This window comes from Chaetodon trifascialis, chromosome 22, assembly GCF_039877785.1.
Source record: "Chaetodon trifascialis isolate fChaTrf1 chromosome 22, fChaTrf1.hap1, whole genome shotgun sequence".
NCBI classification, from domain to species: domain Eukaryota; kingdom Metazoa; phylum Chordata; class Actinopteri; order Chaetodontiformes; family Chaetodontidae; genus Chaetodon; species Chaetodon trifascialis.
Genome location: NC_092077.1, coordinates 10,218,541 through 10,241,211, shown reverse-complemented (window position 1 = coordinate 10,241,211; position 22,671 = coordinate 10,218,541). Strand labels below are relative to the sequence as shown.

The 22,671-nt window shown below is 43.8% G+C and overlaps 1 protein-coding gene across 4 annotated transcripts in view; it reads right to left on the bottom strand.

Annotated features, from left to right (window-relative positions):
* Positions 1-2,551: 2,551 nt before the first annotated feature.
* foxp2 (forkhead box P2) overlaps positions 2,552-22,671 on the bottom strand; it is an 89,550-nt gene continuing 69,430 nt past the window's right edge. For 3 of the 4 annotated variants that reach the window (XM_070992008.1, XM_070992010.1, XM_070992012.1), the window contains 9 exons: positions 19,571-19,658; positions 17,742-17,825; positions 13,564-13,774; positions 12,401-12,504; positions 12,141-12,242; positions 9,490-9,611; positions 9,225-9,294; positions 8,003-8,310; positions 2,552-3,430 (listed from right to left, as the gene is read on the bottom strand). In XM_070992008.1, coding sequence (XP_070848109.1) covers positions 3,286-3,430; positions 8,003-8,310; positions 9,225-9,294; positions 9,490-9,611; positions 12,141-12,242; positions 12,401-12,504; positions 13,564-13,774; positions 17,742-17,825; positions 19,571-19,658 — 1,234 coding nt within the window. In that variant the 3' untranslated portion in view covers positions 2,552-3,285. The remainder of the gene's footprint in view (positions 3,431-8,002; positions 8,311-9,224; positions 9,295-9,489; positions 9,612-12,140; positions 12,243-12,400; positions 12,505-13,563; positions 13,775-17,741; positions 17,826-19,570; positions 19,659-22,671) is intronic. The other variant, XM_070992011.1, reaches the window with a different exon arrangement.

Genomic DNA, 22,671 nt, shown 5'->3' with positions numbered 1-22,671 from the left:
AAGCAGATGCAGAAAAAGCAGGTTTGCTATTCTTAGCGAGCAATGAGAGAGAAACAGTAAAAATTCAGGTAAGTCAGAAAAGAAACACTGAGATTTTTTTTTTCCTCTTAGAAAAAAGTCTGGTAAATTTATGGGTCCACCAACATTTTTTTTACATAAGTATGCACAGTTATCAAAATACAGACAAAATCAACCCAGAAAATCCAGACAATCCTAAAATCTAGTGGAGGAGCAGATCGCAGTTCTGGAGGTCTTTCTGGTATTATGTGCAAGCAACTATTTTAGACATTTTTTTTTTTACTTAATTTATACAAAACCCATGCAAATCTACAGGTAATATGCATTCTGTGGCTGACAGGTTTTATCCCTCCCAAAACAGTATATCTGAGGTAATGCACTCCTATGCATTGTACGTACATTTAGGCCATCGTCCCGATGATTTTTATTATATTCTTTTTATTGGTTCTTGTTTCCAGTCCACCAAATGATTTTTAGACATGCATTTTTAAAACACAATATTCCCTTACAGGTAATCTATACATTATCATTCTACAAATGTTTGAGGACAACCTATTACAATGCAGATCTTCCATATCTTGACGCAGGGAATGTAAACGTTGGTTGGAGCCACGTCCTATGAGACAAGCGTAGTAAAGTGTAACAGCTCTTGTGGCATTCTAATAACTCGTGCAATCTGTCATAATTGTTCTGAATCTGTTGTGCAGAGGTAGAAGCTTTTAGAAAGCCTTTTTGGGTAAGTGGGAGAACCCTTTTTTTTTTTTTTGAAAGACGCAGCGTCCTTTTTATTTGGTGTGATAAGATTATTAAGAACGTCGTCTTCAAGTCGTTTTGCTGACTCCAGCTAAGTATTGAAGGGATAAGCTTTGTTCCTGGGCCCAGTACCCTCTTGACGTGGAACTGGCGTGTGTGTGTGTGCGTGCGTGTGTGTGTGTACAGTACTTTACATGCTGTGTGTTTGTACAGTACTGCACGTGTCTGCGTGTTAAGCTCTTACAGCCAATTCCTTGGCTTGGCACAACACTTGAAAACAACATATGCACAGTGTTTCCACTTTGGTCAAAGCAGGCAGACGCGTTGCTCGTTACAGCACAATACAAAGCCACTCGTCGGTTCTTTGACAGCGCACATTTTCTGCAGCTGGAGAGTTAACCGAAACAAGAAAGTTGGCAAAAGCTCGGGGTCTGTGTGTGTGTGTGTCTGTTTGCGCATGTATGCTAGTCTCTGACAGGGTGTGTGTGGTTGTTTTAGCATTTCTTTATCCCATACAAGAGGAGGCAGAATTTTGTGTAACTTTGGTTTACTGAAAACAGAAATGACCATTAAAGCAACAACACTTTTCTAGATGACATTAGCTGTGAGGGAAATGATGGGACGCAGTCTCCACGCTAACTACATCTCTTTAGTCTCTTTAGATACCGAGTGTGTTATAAAAAGCTGGCTACCTATACAGAGTACTTCAGTGCGGGCACCAGTTGTATCCATATACTTTAGATGCTATGCACCACACAATGAGTATTTGATGACAGGTTAAAGCAAATATCACCTAGAAAAGGTTAACTTCCATCCTTATCCTTAGATATCCTCTTCTGCAATGGCTATTATTATTTGCTTTTATATGGTAACCGAGCCACATCATTTCATGTCAACTTGAAATTATGACTTATTTGGCTTCACTAGATATTTTTCATGTTTGGTTAGCGATGTTTTCAGTTTCGGTTTCGACGCGGCTCGGAACAAAAAAACCGCCACGGAAATAAGACGTGACATTATTCTGACAGTCCTACTCAGAACATTACATATTCACCAGGTTAGGAAAAGAAATCGTAAAAATGAACAAAGAAATGACTTCTGATGTGTTCAATGCGTAACGGAAAGGAAAAAGGAAAACTTCACAACAACACAATGCTTCTGCACTTCCATTGAATACACAAATGTTTTGTTTTGGTCATAATCCACTTTTACAGTTAGCTGCTCTCCACCAGTCAAGTCACCAGCGCAAAAATGCCTGCAGTTCAAATGTCACATCACTTTTTACCTACAGTACGTCTGGCAGAAAATCTCCAAAGTGGACGCTCTACGAGTTATCAAATTACACATCAAAGTCAGCATTTATTTCCCCTCTCTCTTACTCGTGATCATCTTTGTATAGGGCTAAATGAAACAATCCCAGAGGTTATTCGAAGGTAGTTTGCGGAACAAAAGCTTCTCTTTGTACTAGTTTAAAGTCACAGAAGACGGACCAAGAGGAGTTTGGTGGCTTCTGTCTATAAGCTATTGGCCATTGCTAGTGTTGGCTTTGGTTTCTAGCTGTTGCCTGTGACTGTTTGCAGGTAGACAAAGCTTTAGAACGAGGAGGTAAGGAGAACAGCAAGAAGAAAATTATGCAGAAATGCATTTGTTTTGTAAATGGTGCTTTACACAAACTATTACTTTTTACCCAACTGAATTTTTTTTTCTTTTTTACTTTTAAATCACAAACAGATAATAGACTGGAAGCCAACTTTTTTTCTCTTTTTTTTTCTCTTTTTTTCTGGACAGCTGCAACAGTTTTGGTACCGTAGTTCCGTTACTGGTGTGATTCGGGGAATGGCATTTACAGTTGGTGGTGTCTAAAATCATATTTTGAAATTAACGATGGTTAAAAAAAAAAAAAAAAAAAAAAATCAAATCAAAATCAAATAAAAGCTAAAAAATAATATACTGGTTTTCGTAATAGTAGCAACATACAGGCAGTGACACAAATTTCTGAGACTACTCCTGTGCAAATGATAACAGAGCAACAACTTGAATTGAACCAGCAATTGTCTCTAGACATTAACAACTACTGGGGGTTGGATTATTCACAAACATAAAACGTCTTCCTTTTTGGCAGTATATGAGGCCGCTAGCTTTCAACGGAACATGATTTGCTCGTATGTTTCACGTTTTTTCCCCCCATCCATGAGTCCATCATCCTTGTACTGTATGTGGCCACGCCATCTCCAATGAAATAGGTCTCAAAGAGTTAATTTTCTTTTTTTTTTCAATCAGACATTTCATGCCTGTCGCGTTTGGGGATCCCAAAGGGCTGCAACAAAGAGTTCCTTTGGACCGGTCTCCATCTGGATGCATGCTCAATAAATAGTCCCAGTGGTGAGAGAGACAAAGAGAGAGTCAGCTGTGGTTGCTTGGACTGTGGAGTGGTTTCTAGTCTTGCAGGAGGTCTGTGTGAGAGAAACAGTGCGGCTGGGTGAAGGGATACGTCGACCAAAAACTGTATCCTAGTCACTCCAGTTCTTCTGATAAGTTCCCTTCCTCCAGCTCCCGCTCATCGTCCAGCTCTGGACTGTGATTGGCTGTCGTCACCAGTGACATCGGACAGTCGTCGTCATCCATGTTGAGTGGCTCCTCCTTCACGTGAATGGGTGGCCTATGGCACAGTCACATTGGCAGCAAATGTTAGATTTTTTTTTATGTGTTTCATGACAAATTCTTGCAGCCAATAGCTTTTATTTGACCAGGAAGTTATTTTTTGTAAATGACATGCGAAATGAACCGCTATCAGAAGACACCTGAGAATAGAGACAGCAATCAAATATAGAAATGGTAATTATTACCATGAAAATAAATATAATGCAAAAGAAAGAAAGGGTTTACGGTAAGTCATTCCCATCGCTGCACATGGAATACACAATGTGGTGTTCAGCTGAGAGATAAATATTGTGCCGCATTCACAAACAGGCATATAACAGCCATTACATGCATTATCTAGTGAAAGTAACAACCATGTTGTTTGCGAGACGCTAATTCGACATGATGCCTCACGTCTACTGTAAGTAAGCGCATGAAAATTGCATGAAAAACATGGCCTCTGTAAGGCCGATAAGCTGTGATGTTCCAGACATGTTTGGCATTTAAAAGTTTACTGATGACACCAGGTTGAAATACATGAAAAAGGAAAAAGGGAAGAAAAAAAAAAAAAACAGGCCACATGATAAATAATGGAGAATTTCTCATCCCTGAGCCCCCTGGAGCAAAGGCAGAGGAGAGGCTTTTTTATCTAGTTAATAGAAAGCGCAGCCACTCGTTAATATGCAGGGGCTGTGCATGTCGCTCCTCAAGAGGAAAAACCGGCAGCTAGGTTCTGCCATTAATCAACTTCAGCCCCGGCAGTTCGCTTGGACACCATGATACATGTTTTTAACTCTAAATGGATGAATATCTTTAGCCACTGTCAATAAGCAGGAAGCAGACGCAGCGCTGTGAGCGGGACGCCTTTCCCTTCAGAACAACAGAAGAGTGGGCGGAAAAAAAAAAGAAAAAAAGAAAAAGTGTTGGGTGACTAACAAGAATAATAATGCTGTCACACACAAACAAGGCATAACATGATCTGGGGCCCTAGTCGGGGAGAGGGGTTTGTGCCACGATGATAAATCTGACAAAACCTAATTATTTCTGACACATCGGATGCATCAGAAAATCCCTGCAGACTTTGAAAGGGGAGAGTGGGGAGAGAGAGGTAGACTTATCAAGTGGTAGTACGTTAGGACTCGTCTCATAGCCTCTCTCCTGGGCTGCCTTCATCAGTGGAAAGGGGGGGTTGGGGGGGGGCTTTGAATTTGAAAAGAATTTTAAAAGGTACAGATGACTTTAATATTCAGAGCCAAATACTGTAAATTAATATTCTGATGTGGTGGGATGAAGAAAGGAGGCTGATCTGAGCAGGATGCGAGCCGAGCGATGAATATTTCTGTTTCTGCCCCTCAAGATTCATGGAGGCAGCGGGAGGCATAAGAAAAACACGTCGGCCAGAGGTTACAGAAACAGAAAACACTAACTCTGCTCCCTCTGACCCGACAACAGGCTGCTGAATGCAAGGACTCAGCTGACTTTTAGCAAAATAAAGTGAAACCAGACTGTGCTCATTTTAATTCTTTAGTAGTTAAAGGTGCTAAGGTCTGAGATTCAGCTTTTCAAATGTGTCAGCTGGCAACTTTTTAATCAGTGTAAACTGAAAATATTTGTTTTGGACTACTGCACAAAAGCAGTGTGAAGACCTGATTTTTGGGCTATTTTTCCTGATTTATTAGCATTTCATAGCGTAAATGACAAAACCTTAATGTAGCTGTACGAACTAGACTTACATCTTTATGTGATTATTAATGCACAGATGTTAACAATTCTAACATCTCCTATGAAGACATAATATAGTATCACACCTGTGTTTTACCATCTCGTCATCTCTTATCTGTTTATGCAGCAGCCTCCACCTATGGGAGCCCGCAGGAGGAGTAGTTGATAAATACATGAATACAGAAAGAGCTTCAATTTATGAAGCATAAAACCTGGACAATGCTGTCACAGTTCAGCTCTCTTAAAAGATCCTGGTCGTCTTTTACTTAAAAATTGATGTGTACCTGAATGCATCACAACGATAAGTTGACAGGGCTGAATGTGAGATGTATCACAAACCGAAGCTCTCCGCTGTTATTTTAATATGCAGCTTATTAGGTGTTTGTGTGGCTTTGGAGAAAAATATGCAGGACCATATTCACAGGCCTGAGCTTTCTGACACTTTATTAAAATATGTGGATGAGCCATTTAGTGCTTAATGGCTAGCTGCCATTATCGAGTCACTCAGGAGTAAACGCCGGACTTTGCCGTGTAATAAATACGTGGCGCTTTGTGGTGTGTGCGTGCTCTCGAGATGCCTGCTCTCACATCAATTGGAGATTAGCACCAGCAATCATGCAGAGGTATGTCGGGGATGCAAATAAGGTCATTAGTCCACGGGCCTAATGGTAGGTTGGGGGACAGGAGAGGGAGGTGGGGCGGGCGAGGAGAGTGGAGGACGAGAGGGGTGGGGGAAGGAAAGGGAGGTGAAGGCAGGGGTGAGGACTGGGGGGGCAATCAAAGACATTCATAACATCTCACTATGATTCATTAAGTTACACCAAAGAGGGGTGGTCACCAAATTATTAGATGTGACAGCACAGATATTAAAGACGTTTTATTTGCTTTTATCGGAGCATGTGAAGAAGTTGGTTACCAGGAGAAATATTCTGCTCTGGCTTCTGTGTCAAGTTGCTAATTTGCTCACCCAAATTTAAGAGTTTTAGTCTTTCCCGGTTTACAGTACGACTTCTTTTACCCCTTAGGGTGTACATGAGTGTATTGCGCACACATACACACATGAGCAAACACACACACGCCTGGCGTGGCCTGGGGCGATCTGGTTTGCGGTTAAGCAGATAGCATTAACCTTTAGACGTTGAGGGGAAGGAGAGGTTTGTCTAATTGTTGGATTGCCTTGGCTGTGCTGAGGAGTCGCTCTCCTGAGAAAGGCCCTTCAAGGTGATGTACTATTTAGTTTAGTGCTACCAGCCACTCCATTATTTAAACAACATCCTGGAAAAGCCGGTCATGAAAAACACATTTCTTCCATTTTGAGGTTGTCGTGGCGGTGTAAAGGCAGGCGGGGATGGAGGGACGGGAGGGAGGGAGGGAGGGATGGATGAATGCGTCTCGTCCTCAGCAGCCACACATGTCGGTATCAAGGCTGCGTGGCCAGAGAGGAAGAGAAAGCGAGCAACAAAGAGAAAGTCAATGCTGTCCGGTTACTAAAAGTTAAATGACCTGGGGGAGTGGTAACACTGGGATTCTGGCTAGAGCTGGGCAGATTTGCTCCACTTAACACCCCATTTCAGAGAGGGGTAAACATGTCGAAATAGATTAATGTACAGACTTGTGGCTGGGCTAACCAAACACTCTTCTGCTCCCTCTCAGAGAGACGCATGGAGCCTGAGTGCATCCTTTATCCATTACAGAAGTGCTTCCCTGATGTCGGCTGACTTTGCAACACAAGCTCTGATGGACGGCGGATGAGAATCATTGATGTGTAATTTCTGTTTGTCTGAGAATGTGCCCTGTGTGTGTGTGTGTGTGTGTGTGTGTGTGTGTGTGTCCCTGCATGCTACCTTCACCACAGTGTGGGCTCACGCAGACCTGTGTGACACCGCTGGGTTCAGGTTGTTGCAGACATTCCTGAAACTCGCGCATCAATTTTTTAAAAACACACTCTCAGCTCCATTAACACAGAGATGGGGAAGGGGGAGATTTTTAAAGTAATTAATGCCACACTTGCTCAATATTAATGGGAACAGCCTTGCATAAAATATAGCAGCTAAACCCCTATAATGCAGACAGTGGTGTAATTAAAGACGAATGTGTAATAGAGCCTATTTATAGAGCTATCCAAAAATCTCACCTCAGGTATGAGGACCATTCAAAGCACCACAGCTATGACAAAGACGGGTCTGCTTATGATACAATACATACTAGAAATTGAACCTTGCCCCCAGGTCATGGCAAACCGAAGAACATACTGTTACTGTGGGTTAAATATCAGGCAATTAAGCTAACAAAGGGCATGAGGACAGCGAGTGAGTGCAGTGCAGGAGTGGAGGTGGTGGTGGTGGTGGGGGGGGGTTGAACATGTGCTTGCATTCTTAGATAGCAACTCATAAAAATGTGAGATGTGTGATACTGCGTGTTATCTCTCAGATACTGCTGTGAGTGAGCTGGGAGAGACCGTGGGTGTCAGTGGCCTCCATGGCTGCTGTGGGTTTAGAGTCGGTGAAGTTTGGTTGGTTTGAACACCATTCAGGTGCGTTATCAAGGCAGCTTCCTGGATTTTCCTAATATTCACCAATAACCGCATTATTTATAATGATGCAAATCACTTTAAAAGAAAATCAACCAGACTTTATGGAGCCTGCATCCAAAAACTGCTGACAGCAAACTGTTGACCAAAAAACCCAACGGAGTGTTTAAGCTGCAAATGATAAACTCTTATTTTCACTTTCAAAACAATTACAAACAGTTCATAATGAGTCCTAATTATCATGTAGTTATCATACACACGCATGTTTGTGTGCAGCTGCAATGCACACAGTACTCACACAGTACCAGTTGCTGGAATACTTCCATCTGATGAACTTACATGTGTACTGGTGGGGAGTATCCGGGGCTGCTGTGTCCGTTGGTGTCCAGGTGGTCGAGTGAGCCGTTGAGCTCCTCGTGGGCGGACTGCGTCAGGTTCGGGGGGCTGCCGCTCAGTGTACCTGGAGGGCTGCCGCCCAGCAGTCCTGGCGGGCTCCCGCCCAACAGCCCAGGTGGACTACCGCCCATCAGGCCGGACGGGTCTCCGCCCAGGAGGCCGTGGCAGCTGCCTCCCATCGGGCCCGTGGAGCCGCTGTTCATGAGGCCGGGGGTCCCCAGCAAAGGCAGGGAGGTCTCTGCCAGGGCAGCCTGCAGGAGAGAGGGAGGAGGAGATGTTGAGGATTAGAGTTTGAAGGGAGGTTGTTGGTAAAATGGTTCAACAGTGTAAAGTGCAGGCGGCAGGACAGGCGTACGGAGGGAGAGGGGAGGCATAAAGAATGATACAAGGGGAAGAAGTGGCAAGTGAGAGAATGATAAGATTTAACACAGTAATTATTAAAACACAGTTGTCTCATGCTTAAGTTTTTCATTCTGTTGCAGGCTATTTTCCCCCTGTGACGCCTTGCTGACAACTACCTCCCCCCAGCTGCCATTCACATGCCCTTGTGTGGTGTGGCTATTATAAAGTCCCCCCCAAAACTTTACCTCAAAATAATAAAAAAAAAAAAACTCCTGACACTTTCGCCTGCTGCGCATTAAAGTTATATACAGTGATTAAATTTTTAAAGTTTTTGCCATGAGCACCTCACCGGCGTACACTATGAAGCCAAATCATTTATGACAGCTTAGATAAATATTAATGCACATGCCCTTGCATTTGCACATGCTGCTATCAATCTGGGGTGGCTGCCGTAGCTGAAAGAAGGTAAAAAGAGTGGAAAGGAGGAGGGAGAGTTGCTTCCTGCTTCGACCACAGGGTGGCCTTCTGAGTCTGACTGCACAGGAAGGAAGGATGGAGGAAGAGAAGGAGAGAGGGAGGAAGAGAGGGAGAGAGGGAGAGAGAGAGAGAGAGAGAGAGAGAGGGGGGAGATACAGAAACACAAGAGCAGAGAAAGAGGCAGAAAACTGAGTTAGAAATAAAAAAAACTTATGAGTGTGAGTACTGTGGAGACCTATTGTTCACAGCAACCACACTCACTCAGTCATTCAATTGGTCAGTCAGGCCTGTCAGTCAAACACGCAGGCAGCTGGTGAGTCAGAGCTTCTCTGTGGCTTTTGGTTACCTGTAAGCTGGCGTTTAGTGCAGTTCCATAGCCAAGACTGGAGGGCAGGTTCTTGACAAGTGATGGGCTCCTGGATGCAATGTAAGGAAACACAAAACACATCAGGTATTAGAAACTAAAGAACAAAAGCAGGATGCATGAACAAAGAGAAAGACAGAGCAGTGTTTCAAACAAGAGGACAGAATCCGGCCACTGATTCTCTCTGATCCTCTCGATGTCATTGACCTTCAGATCTAGATCTGAGGCGAGGCGACAGAGTTCGTACCCTGTGATCTTCTGCGACCTGCGTTTCTGGTACTCCACCTCATCCACCGTCCACACCGCCCCCTTCACGTTCTCCACGCGCACAAAGCACTTGTGCAGGCTGAGGTTGTGGCGAACGGCGTTCTGTGGAGACACGAAACACAGGTCAGAGGAAAGAGGTAAAACGAATCATATTCATTCATTAACCGTCAAGGAAAAAGGAAAAAGAAAAAGAAAAAGAAGGAGGCTTGGAAATTGATTTTTTTCTTGCATTTTGAAGAAATTCTTAACATTCACGCACCATTGATTTAATTAGTAAAAATTGAGTGAGAGCGAATGCTCTTACAAGTCCTGCACACAGTACATATCAATCAGAGTAAGTAGGCTAAAAGGAGGTAATCAGCATAGCGAATGGCTTATGGTGGTGACAGAAGTGGTAATGCCGGCCTTGATAATGGTGATGTCAGTAACCCTTTCTGCTCCGGAAAAAGCATTTCTCTTAATGGACACATCGCTTTAAAGATGACAGCACTGCAAGAAGAAAGGCAGTCATCAGGAGACCCTTGTGTCAGTGTGTGCTTGAGACGGTGTGTGTGCAAGCCCGGATAAGGAGCATTAAGGTGAGCTGTATCTGACATCTATATGTCCAAATATTCTATATCTGGTGCTGAATATGTGCTTACACGACACAGCCATCTCTCAAATATATTATCAAAGCTGTGTTTGACTTAAAGCAGGGTATATCGGTCATACAGGAAACCAGTGAGGTGTTTTCATTAATTACAAAATAAAGAAAACCCAGAGAAAAAAAAAGCCTTCTCATATTAATATGACCATATGACCATAATTAAAACATGCATCAGACTCTACAAATAATAACCTTGGCTTTAATATCTCTGCCTCTCATATTTATCATCTCCCTTAGCCTGGTGTGTACTGCTCTTTCTCCAAGAAAAAGGGATTCAGAAAAAAAAAAAACCTCATAAGCAGATCTCGCATCTGACCTGAAAATCCCAGGATTTGATTGATCTTAATGCCCATGGCTCTGAATATGATAATTTTAATATTAATGAGCAAATGAGCAGTTTTATTATGCATGCTATATAGTTAGAACTAATAAGCTTCTGGGTGAGAGAAAAAGAGAGAGAGGAAAGTGGGGTGTGGGGGGGGGGTAGATCCCTCTTTTGAGCTGATGAGACCAAGCTGAGATATTAAACTACCTTTCATTTCTTTCTTTTCGCCTTTCTTTTTTTTTTTTAAACAAATTCTCTCCGTTAATCAAACGACAAGCCCGTCGCTGATCATCCCACTAATACTTACAAAGGGAATGGTGGAGCTGCAGCTGTAAATAGATCGCCCTGGTTATTGTGCGTGGTGGAGGAGACACGGAGACGAGATATTTCTAATGTCACTGTGATATCGCTGCTATCGCATCACGGGAACAAAGGGCCTTTTAGTTTTTTTTTTAAAGGAAACCAAGACCAAAAACATTTGACAACGGTGCATGCGCTTGTGTTGTTTCGTGCTGCAAAAGTATCAACAGCCACAAAACCTCTGAGAAACACATCTTGTCACAACATTATTACGCAGCAAAACATGGCTCGTACTGTACCGAACACACTGGAAAAGGGCACCGATCTTTTTTGCATGCCCTCCTGAATTGGTGATCACACGCCCATGTGCTTCATTTGCATCCCAAATCCAAATTAATTCACTTTGCTAAATCTAGTGCTAGCGCCATGTCTTGCATACTGATGAGCGGCTGGTTTGAGTTTTCCCTCCAGTCCTCGTCGGTGCAGCCACAAAGGCTAAAAGGCGGCTAAAGGATGACGCGCGGGGGCCACGGGATAAAATGCTGGAGACGCCGACGCTCGAGCGGGGCTTTCTTTATCAGCAGGCAGACACACTTCTGGTTAAAACATGTACTGGAGGAAAAGACATTTTTTACCATCTTTGTGGAGGCAGACAGGACAATAAAGTTGTCGGGACAGATATACAAATGGGCTCTTTTGTGTAGGTAAATAAAGAGTGCTCCCTCTATGACAGGCCAATTCTCACTTTCCTCCCTGCTTTAGTTCCACATGAACACACCCTTAACCCCTCTCTTACATGCAGTTTATGTGTTGGTGTGTGTGTACATGTGTCTTCAGCCTAGCCCCCTCACGTGGCTGAGAGCTGGTTAACAGGCAAACAGCCATCTTTCTTCCTAATTAACCAATGATATGCGAGAGAAGGTGGTTTCAGGAGTAGGAGGTGGGGTGTCTCTCCTAACAAAAGGTGCTGATGATGGAGTGGCTGCTGTATAATTAGTGCGTCAGAGCACCTCTCCTCTCCACGCCAAGCCTCCGCTATTAATTGCACCAAATTAGAAAACGATATCTGAGGCAGAATAATTCTTTCGGCTGTCATTTCCAAACAGAAAAGGCAGAATGCCGGAAAAAATAAATAAGAGACAGAATGAGCTCGACTCGAGAGGAAGGGGTGAGGAGCACAAATTGCTCAGGGCTGAGTAAATATGTGCTTTTCTTCAGGTTTTGTTTTCGACTTCAGCGAGAAGAAGGAGTCTCTTGTCTTAACTGTAAGAGGAGTGAAAGGGCACAGCAGGGTGCAGGTGGAGGGATGCATGTGCCTGCGTGTGTGTGTGTGCAGGGGGGGCAGGTTCATCAAGGTTACCTTCCAAGTTGCAGCATTGCGTCTGAAGTAGGCGAACGTGCGTGTGAACCAGCTGTAGATTTCATTAAGCGTTAACTGCATGTCGGCAGAGTCCATGATAGCCTGAAATGAGATGACATCAAATAATGGTTTACTAACGAGACCATGTAACTGACACACACACACACGCGCACACACACAAACGGATTGAGGAGCTGCCATGATTCATGCAGCAATTAATTTTAATCTAATCAGGCAAAGTTAATTTATTTCCCACTCACCTGTCTTATGAGGGTTGCATAAGTAAATGGCGGTCTGACATCTGCGTTCTTATAAAACTCGTAGTTTGGGGCGATCTCTGGAAAAATAAATACTGTGTCACCACCTGAAATAATTGGTAAATTTTATTCCTTTAGGTATTGAATTTACTCAAGGTTTCATCAAATTAAAAGGGGTTGGGGGAGAAAAAGGGGAGGGGAGAAAAAGAGGGTGGGGGTGGGGGGGGGGTTAGAGGGTGCACATCAAATCAGCATTTTCCATGTCTAACAAAATGCATTTTTAATTAATCTCTCTCGTGAGAGATCTTAAACACTAATACATCCATAAAATGAGATCCGTGTAGTTAGTTAGGGTGAAGTTGAATAATTTATGTGTCTTCACACTAAACACAGAGAGAGTAAATATAAACATCAAAGACAGACCGTTTAAAATGCAAAGCTTAACACATGGAATGTCTTAATGTAATAAATATTGTATTTTTTCACCATTATTTGAACTTAATTAACATTCATGTAATATTTATGCACAGACGAAATTCTTGTCTATTTACATATAGAGTGATTAAACACAGGCTTGCTTTTAGAAACCAACCAGACATCACACATCGGCTAGATCAACAAGCCTCTGTGGTTGTGTGCGTGTGTGTGTGTGTGTGTGTGTGTGTGTGTAGACATGCGTGTCTGTGTGTGTTGGAAAAAGTACTAGAACACCATTATGGGTTGAGTACTATTAATAGTGCAGTGCTCAGAGTTTAGGCATCACATGCAATTAGCTGCTTCAACACTGTGATGTCATTAAATGTGAACAGATTCGGTTCATTTTAAAGGAAAACAATCAAGTTAACAAGTTCTGAATTTTATTTTAATCCGAGTCAAATTAGTGACGCAATCTTGTGTCTTAATGCGTGTGTTTGTGTGTGGACGTGCATTACTCATGTTGTGGGGACATAAATCTGCTTACACAGTCACACTGTGGCAGTCCTCATAATGTAACACACTCAATTTTAGGCTCTACGTAATGTAATGGAAACATGACTGCCTGTGTGTGTGTGTGTGTGTGTGTATGTGTGTGTGTGTGTGTGTATGTGTGTGTGTGTGTGTGTGTGTGTGTGTGTATGTGTGTGTGTGTGTGTGTGTGATGTGCAGTGCTGAGTAGTTGGTCCTACCTGACGAAAGGGGCATGGAGTATTTGTCCGAGTGGCGTCTGCGCATGGCTCCCATACTGGGGACATTCGCTCCTCCCAGTACTGACGGCACCTGGGGCATGGCGGCCATGGGCGTGATCGGCGCGGTGGGCGTGGTGGGTGTCTGAGGTAAATTGGGGGGCGATGCCGAGGGCAAGTTCTTGGACATGGTGACGCTGGACACCAAGTTGAGCTGGGGCGGAGGAAGAGCGAGCGCGGGCGGGAAAGAGACAGATACAAATGGAAGTAGCAGGGAGGGGGAGGGCGGGAGGGAGAGAGGGAGGCATTATTTTGTGGTTTCTCTGACAGAGCCGAGTGTCTGCTCTCCTCCTCTCTAACACAGCTGTGTTTCCACTAACAAGGCTCGTGGAGAGGAGCCAGCCCATCTCCACTAATTACAACCACCAAATTGTATCATAAGAATTCTAATTAGAGCACGCTGTTCAAGATTATCCAACGATCAGCCTGCGTGTTATCCCGGCCCCATCTCTCTTTATCTCTCTATTTATCACTCCCACCCTCCCTCACCCCCGCCCTCCTTCTCCTGCTCCCCCACTGCAACCACCCATAATCCCTTCACGCTGAGGCAATGAGCCGGTAAAACCTTGTTTGCTGTAGGTGTGAATTGGTCGACCCTGGTCCAGAACCAGCACCCTACTCGTGACTTCATGTTCCCCTCACTTTGACTGCAGCGCTACCACTGTGACCCTGTTGCGTTGGCAGCAAATCTAAGCCACCTCAGCCAAAAATCCTGCTATTACAAGTGGAACCAGTGAGTGGAGTGTGCAGTGAGAGTGGAATTAGACCTAGCTGACCGACCATTCATACAAGGCTAATACTGCATCATGGGTGAGTGGCAGGTTTATGACTTCTTTCATGGCCTTTTGCTGACATGGATGATCTAATAAAATCTGTTTTTGTTATTTGGTTGCCATTTTTTTTGGTCATGCAATAGAGCTGTTTTTAAGCATGCTTGCTATAAACAGGTATTTATAGTTGAGAGGGCTAGAATCCTGACAAATGCGCAGTTTAAAAGAGTTTGCACAACACTAAAATACCCCTTGAGTTACTAAAGAAACCTGCGAGCCCCATTTCATACAAAAGCCCAGCAAGTTTTACAGACTTGGATTGGACAATTTATGTGGACTCCATTGGCATTACTTCCTCACTAAGAGAGCAGGTCCTGGTCCTGGATAGGACCACAAGCAATGCAAAAAGTCTTTGTAAATTAACATCAACTAAAACTAAATTGCTGTGCATGCAAAGCAAGTATTGTTTTCTTGACACTAAAAGCCTCAATTGATTGGCAGAGTTTCAGACTGTGGTCTAATTCTCTAATTGAATGGACACTTGTGAGCACAGAACTTCAATCATCATCAACAACACAACTGGAAATCCTTAATAATGCACAAGATTCCAGTTAGTTGATTCACAACCCCTAATCAGGTGAAGAATCATAATAAGCAGAAGTTCATGCTCTTTCTCAGAGTAAGGCTGAAAAGACCCTGCACGCACAGTTATGGTGACACACACACGCACACACACTCTGTCTTCGTCTCCTCCACTCCTTCAGCATCAGGGACCAGAGAGTGTTAGTCACCTCTGGCACGAATGCCGACTGTGCTTGCTAATCGTCCGGCTTTTCCACCACTTTCGCGTTTGCTTCCCAAATCTCATGTGAGAGGCTCTAACCGACTGGAAAATTCCTAACTGACCTTTTAGTCTCTGCGCTAATTTAGCTGGAATGGTAATGACATCGTTACATATTCAAACCAAATTGCCTTAATTGTGAGTCTACAAGTGGAATGCATCCGTTTGCGAGAGTTTGAATTAAAACCGACTTGAAAGATGGAGAGCCTGGGGGGGGGGCAAGGCGCTGGGAGACGAAGGAGCGAGGCTGAGGAGAGGTATCAGCGGTCATTTGTGGCATGTGTTGATAAATACGATAAAATGTCAAGTTTGAGAGACTCTGGTGGATGTAGAGGTTTACGGGTGATAATTATATACCATATTAGCTGTAATGAGCTGCTACAGTGATGTGCTGGGACAAGGGCTGGTTGCATACTCTGCTGAGGCGAGAATGAGGACGAGGCTATGGGAAGGGTATACATCTGCATATCTGTATCAATAGCTCTGATTGATTACATACAGCTAATTCTCAGATATATCTATTCTATATGACAGACACGCACCACACATGCACACACTTTGCCACTAAAACACAAATATTCATTAATTTCTCCACCAGTATTGGAGACATGGAGGAATATCATGTGCAAAAGGACATTTAATTCATTGTGCTTGAGGTCATGACAGCGTGCCTGCTGCTTTTACCCAAACCAGACACTGAACTGCGAAATACAAACTGCGTTGTCCTCAACAGGCAATCTGATAAACACTCACGTACTGTGTGGCAGCAAAACACCTCAAAATATGCAAACTAAATTCAAAATAAATGCCTTCATGTGTGCGTGCGGCCATGTATATTTAGAATGCTAAAACATAATTTCCCATCCTTTTTGCCGCCTCTTCACCTACGAGACAAGGCAACAAGCGTGACATGTTTGCAGGCGTGCAAACCCCCCTTTTTTTCGGTGAGAATAGAATTGATTACAGTCAACCGGATGGAGGAGTGAGCACTCTGTCACCTCTCGCTCATCTGAATACACACTCAAGGTTGTGAGAGAGAGATCTTATTATTCAGAACTTGCAGCCTTGCTAACTTTGATTCTCATCCATCCATGGCATGGCCAAAAGGTAGCATTTAATGAAGTGTGATTCAGGGAATAAATGGGGTCATATTGGAGACAGTGCACCGGCGTCTTGTATTTGTCTGGCTTTGGTTTGTTCGTGGGCTTCACTAATGAAAAAATAGGACTTATTTCCAGCCCTGATAGGCTAACGCAGCCTTCTCATATTTATTAAATGTCTCTGTGTGATGCTGCTGGGTTGGAAATCCATCCTGCCATTTGAAATCCGCCCAGCCATCTCTCTTTTGTCACCCACTTTTGCACAGAGGACACACACACGCCTTATTCCACGCACCGAATCCTCATCTTACCTCCCCTTAAAAAATGGGGGGAGCCTTAAAACTGAGGACTTAACTGTTCGTTTAAGAATTCTGTCTGAATTGCCCCCACCATCAAATGCAATTAGCTGCTCTTTCATGTGTGCTTTATGTAATGCAATACTTCATTAGCATCATTCATTCATATTCAGGCATGGATTATAGGCTGCAAACTCTTTATTGGACGAGATGGAACCAAGCTGCTGGAGTTTTGAAGATTAAAAAATAAAGCTACAGCAGAGAGACAGAGAGAGAGAGAGAGATTGAATAATAAAAAGGGAGTTTGATTCCTGATGGAATTATGGGATAATTATGCTATCTTGTGATTATCTACATTCTATGATGAGAGGTGATGAGGGAAATTATTCTATTGAAAGTAGGCACTTACTAAGCAGCAGAAACACGCTAACAATGTTTTGCTCTCAAATATTTCAAAACGTCTAAAACTGGGAGGAAATAATGTTTGCAAAAATGCATCGTCTCAGTGTTACATTCGAAGCATTGCTCGGGAGAAATGGATTCGCAATCATTCAATCGAAAAAGTAAAAGGCAAAGAGAAGGTAAATGTGGAATGACATCATTTTTCTTCTTCAGTGACCCCTTTCACAATTTTGGATTTTTCTTTTCTGCTTTTTTTTTTTTTTTTTTTTTACTGTCTCCAATTCCAGCAGCACTGTGGGTATTTATGTCAACATCACGCCGTCTTCACCACTCGGCTGTAATTTTCAGGTGTTTGTTGTTAAAATGACACATCTTCTCCTCTCTCATTCCACTTCTGAGTGCTGCTGCGGCCACAGAGCCAAACAGTCATCAGCAGCCAACAGGTTGTTTTGGCTATTATATCTATCACAAAGAAATGACCCTGCGTTTTAGCTGAGGACTCCACCGCTCTGCCATCTAATACACCTTCCAAACGCCATCGTCCTCTAGTGGCGCACAATACCTGATAAGAAGCAGATGTAACTCGGTATTACAAAATCCCATTCTCCCCTTTTCATCTTCTGTCACTCACTCGCACAACTGCCGGGCGGGTTAAACTGTTCATTTTCTGTGTGGGGGCTTGTTTACGGTAGCTGGAGCAATATGCACTCACTGGTTTGGGAGATGACTTGGGTTCCGAGGGCCGCATGTGCAAGTGGGCCATCATCGCCTGAAGACGCTCACGTTCTTTAGAAAGCTGTTAAGAGAGAAGAAGAAGAGAGTACATTAGAGTAGATTAGAGTGGAGGAGAGGAGAGGAATAGCCAAAAGGACGAGAGCGAAGAATATGAGATGTGAGACTGGGCTGGTGGAGTGAGAAGAAAGACAGACGGTTTGATATAAACCAAACAGTTTGGCTGGTGATGTAAGGAGAATATGAGGCTGGGGGGGTGGGTGGGTGGGTGGGGGGGGGAGTGGGTGCAGACAGGTCAGGCAAAACAAATAGCATTTCATCTCTTTGTCAATAGCAAAATTTAGGTCAGCGAGGCTCTGACAGTAACAAGCTAGTCGGGCCATAAATTAGGTGGTCCTGAGTGTCTGCTCAAAGTCCTGTGGACACTGTTAGGGGGAATGGAGCGCAGCCAGCAGCTGCTGAGAGGTGAAGGGGTCTTCCAAACAGGGTGCCAGGTGGCCCCGCCTCCCTGGTCCAGTTAGTGGCCCCAGCCATCGCCTATCATCAATCTAATTCACAGGGAGTGACAGGGACTGGACCATGTGAAAGGCTCAACTCACCCCCTCAACACACACCCTTAATATACAGACACACGCACGCACAAACGAGGACCAAACACACGGGGAAACAGGCAAGCAAGTAGGCGTACACACACACACAGAGCTGGGCCTCATTACTAGTGACGGCTCTCGTGGAAAAAAGAGAGGGATGGTGGGAGTAAGGAAGGAAAGAAGAGGCAGAGAAGAGAAGAGACAGGACAGACAACACAAGTGCACAACTGTAATTGGTCACACTGTAAAGCGCAGGCTTCGATAGCTTTGTGTTTCAATGAAAAAACAAAGGAAATGAAATAAAAATTAAATAAATAGCAGGAATCCTTTTTTTTTTTCCTCCTCTGTTCTTTTTAACATGCCAACAGAATCCATTTCGTTTTAAGACCCCACCAGATGCCGAACAATTAAATACAAACTGTTTATTGGACCAGAAAATAAGTATGTGCAGGAGGACATGCTTGGCTTTACGATTCTAGTGGAGGGAAGATAAGGGAGGGCGAGAGCGCAAGTTACAGTTAGATCTCTTAATAATGTGCATTCCACATGTTTGCCATCATATTCCTAATATATTTCTTTCTACATTGAGGAGAACTTGTCAACTTTGACCCAAAACACGCTACTATGCATGAAGGCCTGGTTTCCGACCGGCAGACTGAACATTTCCAGCTGGCACTTTGTTTGAACATACATATGTATTTGTTTCTAAAGGAAGAGGAGCGCTTGTCGGCAGTGCTGAGTAATAATGTCGCTCAATCAGCGCTCTCATTATCTAGCCAGCATGACTTCTTAATAAGGTCACGCTCCACCTACTGAAAATAGTTCCCTCCTTTTGAGCTTTCTTCAGGTGCAAAGTGCAGTTAATTAACACAGCAGACCGAGAGAGATGCGCTCGCTATTAATTGGAAAGAAAGAGAGAGGAAAAAAAAAAGAAAGCAGAGAAAATAAAGCACACGCTTAATTCAATTAAAAGAGCCATAATGGCTTTCGTTGTAAGGCCTCAGGATTCCTTTGTTTAGTGGCTTTGTTGAATTCAGCAGGTCCTGCTTGTCTGGAAGTATTAAGCAGACCACAGTATGGCCTTTCTCTCACTCACACAACTTTCAAAAAATAAAGTTTGGACCGGATGATTAGTGGCTTCAGAGAGACATAAGTTGACTATAGTAAAGTGTGACAATGGAACAAATGTAACAATACATATAGCTTTGTTCAAACTTACTTGTATTTCCAGCTGCTGTACGACTTGCATCTGGACTCTACACTGGGCTGTGCTCCGATCATCGAGGGCATGTTCACTGTTTAGGTGCCTGGAGGTGGAGGGACGGACAGATGGACAGAGAGATGTCAAACAATGACTTTAAACCAATCAGAAATGTCAAAGCTAGCGGGAGAAAGCGAACTGCATGTCGCCATCGTCAAAACAGTGGAGGATGATAATTACAGTATCATCTTCACCACCGTTTTGTTTTAATGATAATATTTCTATACTGGGACAATTATCTATAGGATCCTGTTAGGAACCATTGTTCCACCCTGAAATGAGGTAATTAGAAGTAACATGACGGTGTGCGGGGCCATGTTTAACATGACAATAGGCCCGCTCCAGTATAGATGGCTAACTTCAGTGCCACCCTGAGCGCTGCTGCTGCTTTCAACAGAGAATAAAAGATGCTAGCCCAGCAGAACGGCTTTGTCTCCCTCGTTTACCGAAAACAATACACACAATTTAACACCGGCAACATTTGACACACAAAAGCAGCTCTTCGACTGAAGGTGCATTATCCAGCGGCAGACATATTAAATGTATCTGGTGTGTTCGCCTCATTAGAAGAAAAAGGCAGCCAGACAGCCATAACAGTCAATGAGGGTTTTTGTCTTGATTGGATTTCGTCTGTAGGACACAAAAGAGCCTCACCATTAAGACAGACCTTTATTCCTGGTAAAGCACACATAGGCAGGCACACAGCCGCACACGCAAATATGGGGCGAAAAAGGGGTTTCTAAAGTGTTGTGATGCTGGGTAATGAGCCTCTATCTAAATGATCATTGGTGACAAACTCACAAAGCAAGCTTTGAGGAGGCATGCTTATGAAATGCCAGAGCTGCCACTTTATCTCCAGTAATTATAGGTTAGCTTGCAGACCCTTCAATGATCATTTACAGCGCTGCCTCCAGTGCATTAGAGGGAGTACAAAATCTCTCTCTCTCTCTGGCTTTCACTTTATCTAAGAACACACACACACACACTTACATTATCATGGTACACACACTGGTACACAAACACACAGAAATGCACGCTCCCAGCCACACATTCCTCCATTCTCTTCCCGAAAACCCCTCACTTCTTGTTTATCTGCAGCGTGCAAAACAAGAACTCATTGAGCCGGCTTCTCTTGGCCTGCCAATCAAAGGCTGAATGGAACATTTGTAATCACAATAGCTCTGTACCTTTCAATTACGCTGCACACATTTAAAACCATTCCATCTCATCTCTGCTTATACTTTTGTAAGCATTTCATTATAAATCAAGAATGAGGTAGCATTAAGAGGGGAGGGGAGGGGAGTGGGATGGATGAGGGATGGCGGCGGAGAGGGGAGGGACGGACTGGTGGGGTTCTCCAGCCCTGTGCCTAATTGCTGTTTCAGAATGCGCATGCAAAAAGGGGACATTACATTAATCATTTAATCACGTCCCTCGCAGGATGAGGGAACTAATGTTGCAAATACCCTTTTCATTTCACTGCCCATAATGCTATCTTATGCACTTGATGTATGGCGTGTGTCATGAATTACAGCTGCTTCAAAAGCACAGAGCGGCCTGCTCGCTGTCCCTGAAGATACCTCATTACAAAAAAAAGAAGAAAAAAAAGAGAAGGGGGAAAAATCTTTATTAAGTTTGCCTCTCATCGACAAGCAGCTGGCTTTTTTTGTTGTTATTTTGTCTTCAGCCCTCCAGCATACACATGCACATCTTCCACCACTGGCCAGTTAGCAATGTGATTACAGGCTGATTGCTACAAGCATTTATGAAATATTCAAATGGCAGCATGTCCTACCGTGCATTAATAATGCCACATGAAGACAAAAAAAGGAGGCTTGGAGACAGACGGACAGACAGAGATCAATAATGAAGGAACATCTTATTTACCTTCTGAGCTATAAACTGTCTCCTCTAATGACATAAAAATCCCTCTCTTATAGGCTGATCTTTTCTTCGCCTCGAATCATAAACAAATCTAAATAATTTGTTGGTGAAAGTGGAAACGGGAAAGGGAAAAAAAGAGTCAGAGTGACTCATCTGAACTGCAGCATCCAGGTGTAATCCTTCAGACCTAGAGGTGGAGGGTACGTGTCTCGCTGTCAGGCCTGGCTGGCTGCTGTTTATGTTTACTGTTCATGGCTCCTTTTAGAGCAACATTGATTTCTGACTCGAGGAGAGAATTGCTCCTGTGATGAAGGCCTTGTGAGAACGGGAGGGGTGAAGACAGGATGGAGATTGAGAGGAGTAGCAAAGGTAGAGAAATCAGAGCAAATAACAGCAACTAAAGAGACTGATAAATGGGGGGGGGGAGACACAGCCGTTGTTTTCCAAGATGAAGACTTCTCTTTTTATTGGATGCTGCAGTTTCTCTCTGTTAAAGAGAAGGGAGCTAAACATCTCAAAGGTCTCCCCCACAGCTGTGTATATGAATATGTAACGTCCACTAAGGGCCCAATAATAAATCTACTCAAGCCAGCGTATATGCATGATACACTTCTGCTAATTGTCTGTGTGTATTATCAAGGGCCACGGAGGCCCAGCAGAGAACAGCAAGCGAGGCCCCCCTAACTGTCTACATGTGACACACAAACACACAGCGACACCGGTTCAGTCAAACTAACACACACACACACAAAGAGAAGAAGAAGCAGCCATATGTGCCTACACACACACTGTACACCTACTAGCATGCATAAACAAGCACATATACGCACATGCTCTCTCTTCCCATGCTAGTGGTGCATGAGTAATGCCCCCCGTTTTAAAGGTCTTGTCACAGTGCAGCAGACATGTGGAGCAGTAGAGGGGAGCTCAGCCATCCAGGGGCCAGGGGCCTGCCTGCCTCCACTTTGTGTGTGTGTGTACATGATATAGAGACGAAGACACTTGGCTGCTGCCTTGTGGGTTTAATTAGCAGTGGGTTACAGACACCAACGTACAGGTTAGCGGCTGAGCTTGCCATTTTAACATGGAGCCTGCCTTCCTGCCAGTAATAAGGAGAGCAGAGTGGTGACAGTGAGTGGAAGGAGTTAAGTGTGCGTGTGTGTGTGTGTGTGTGG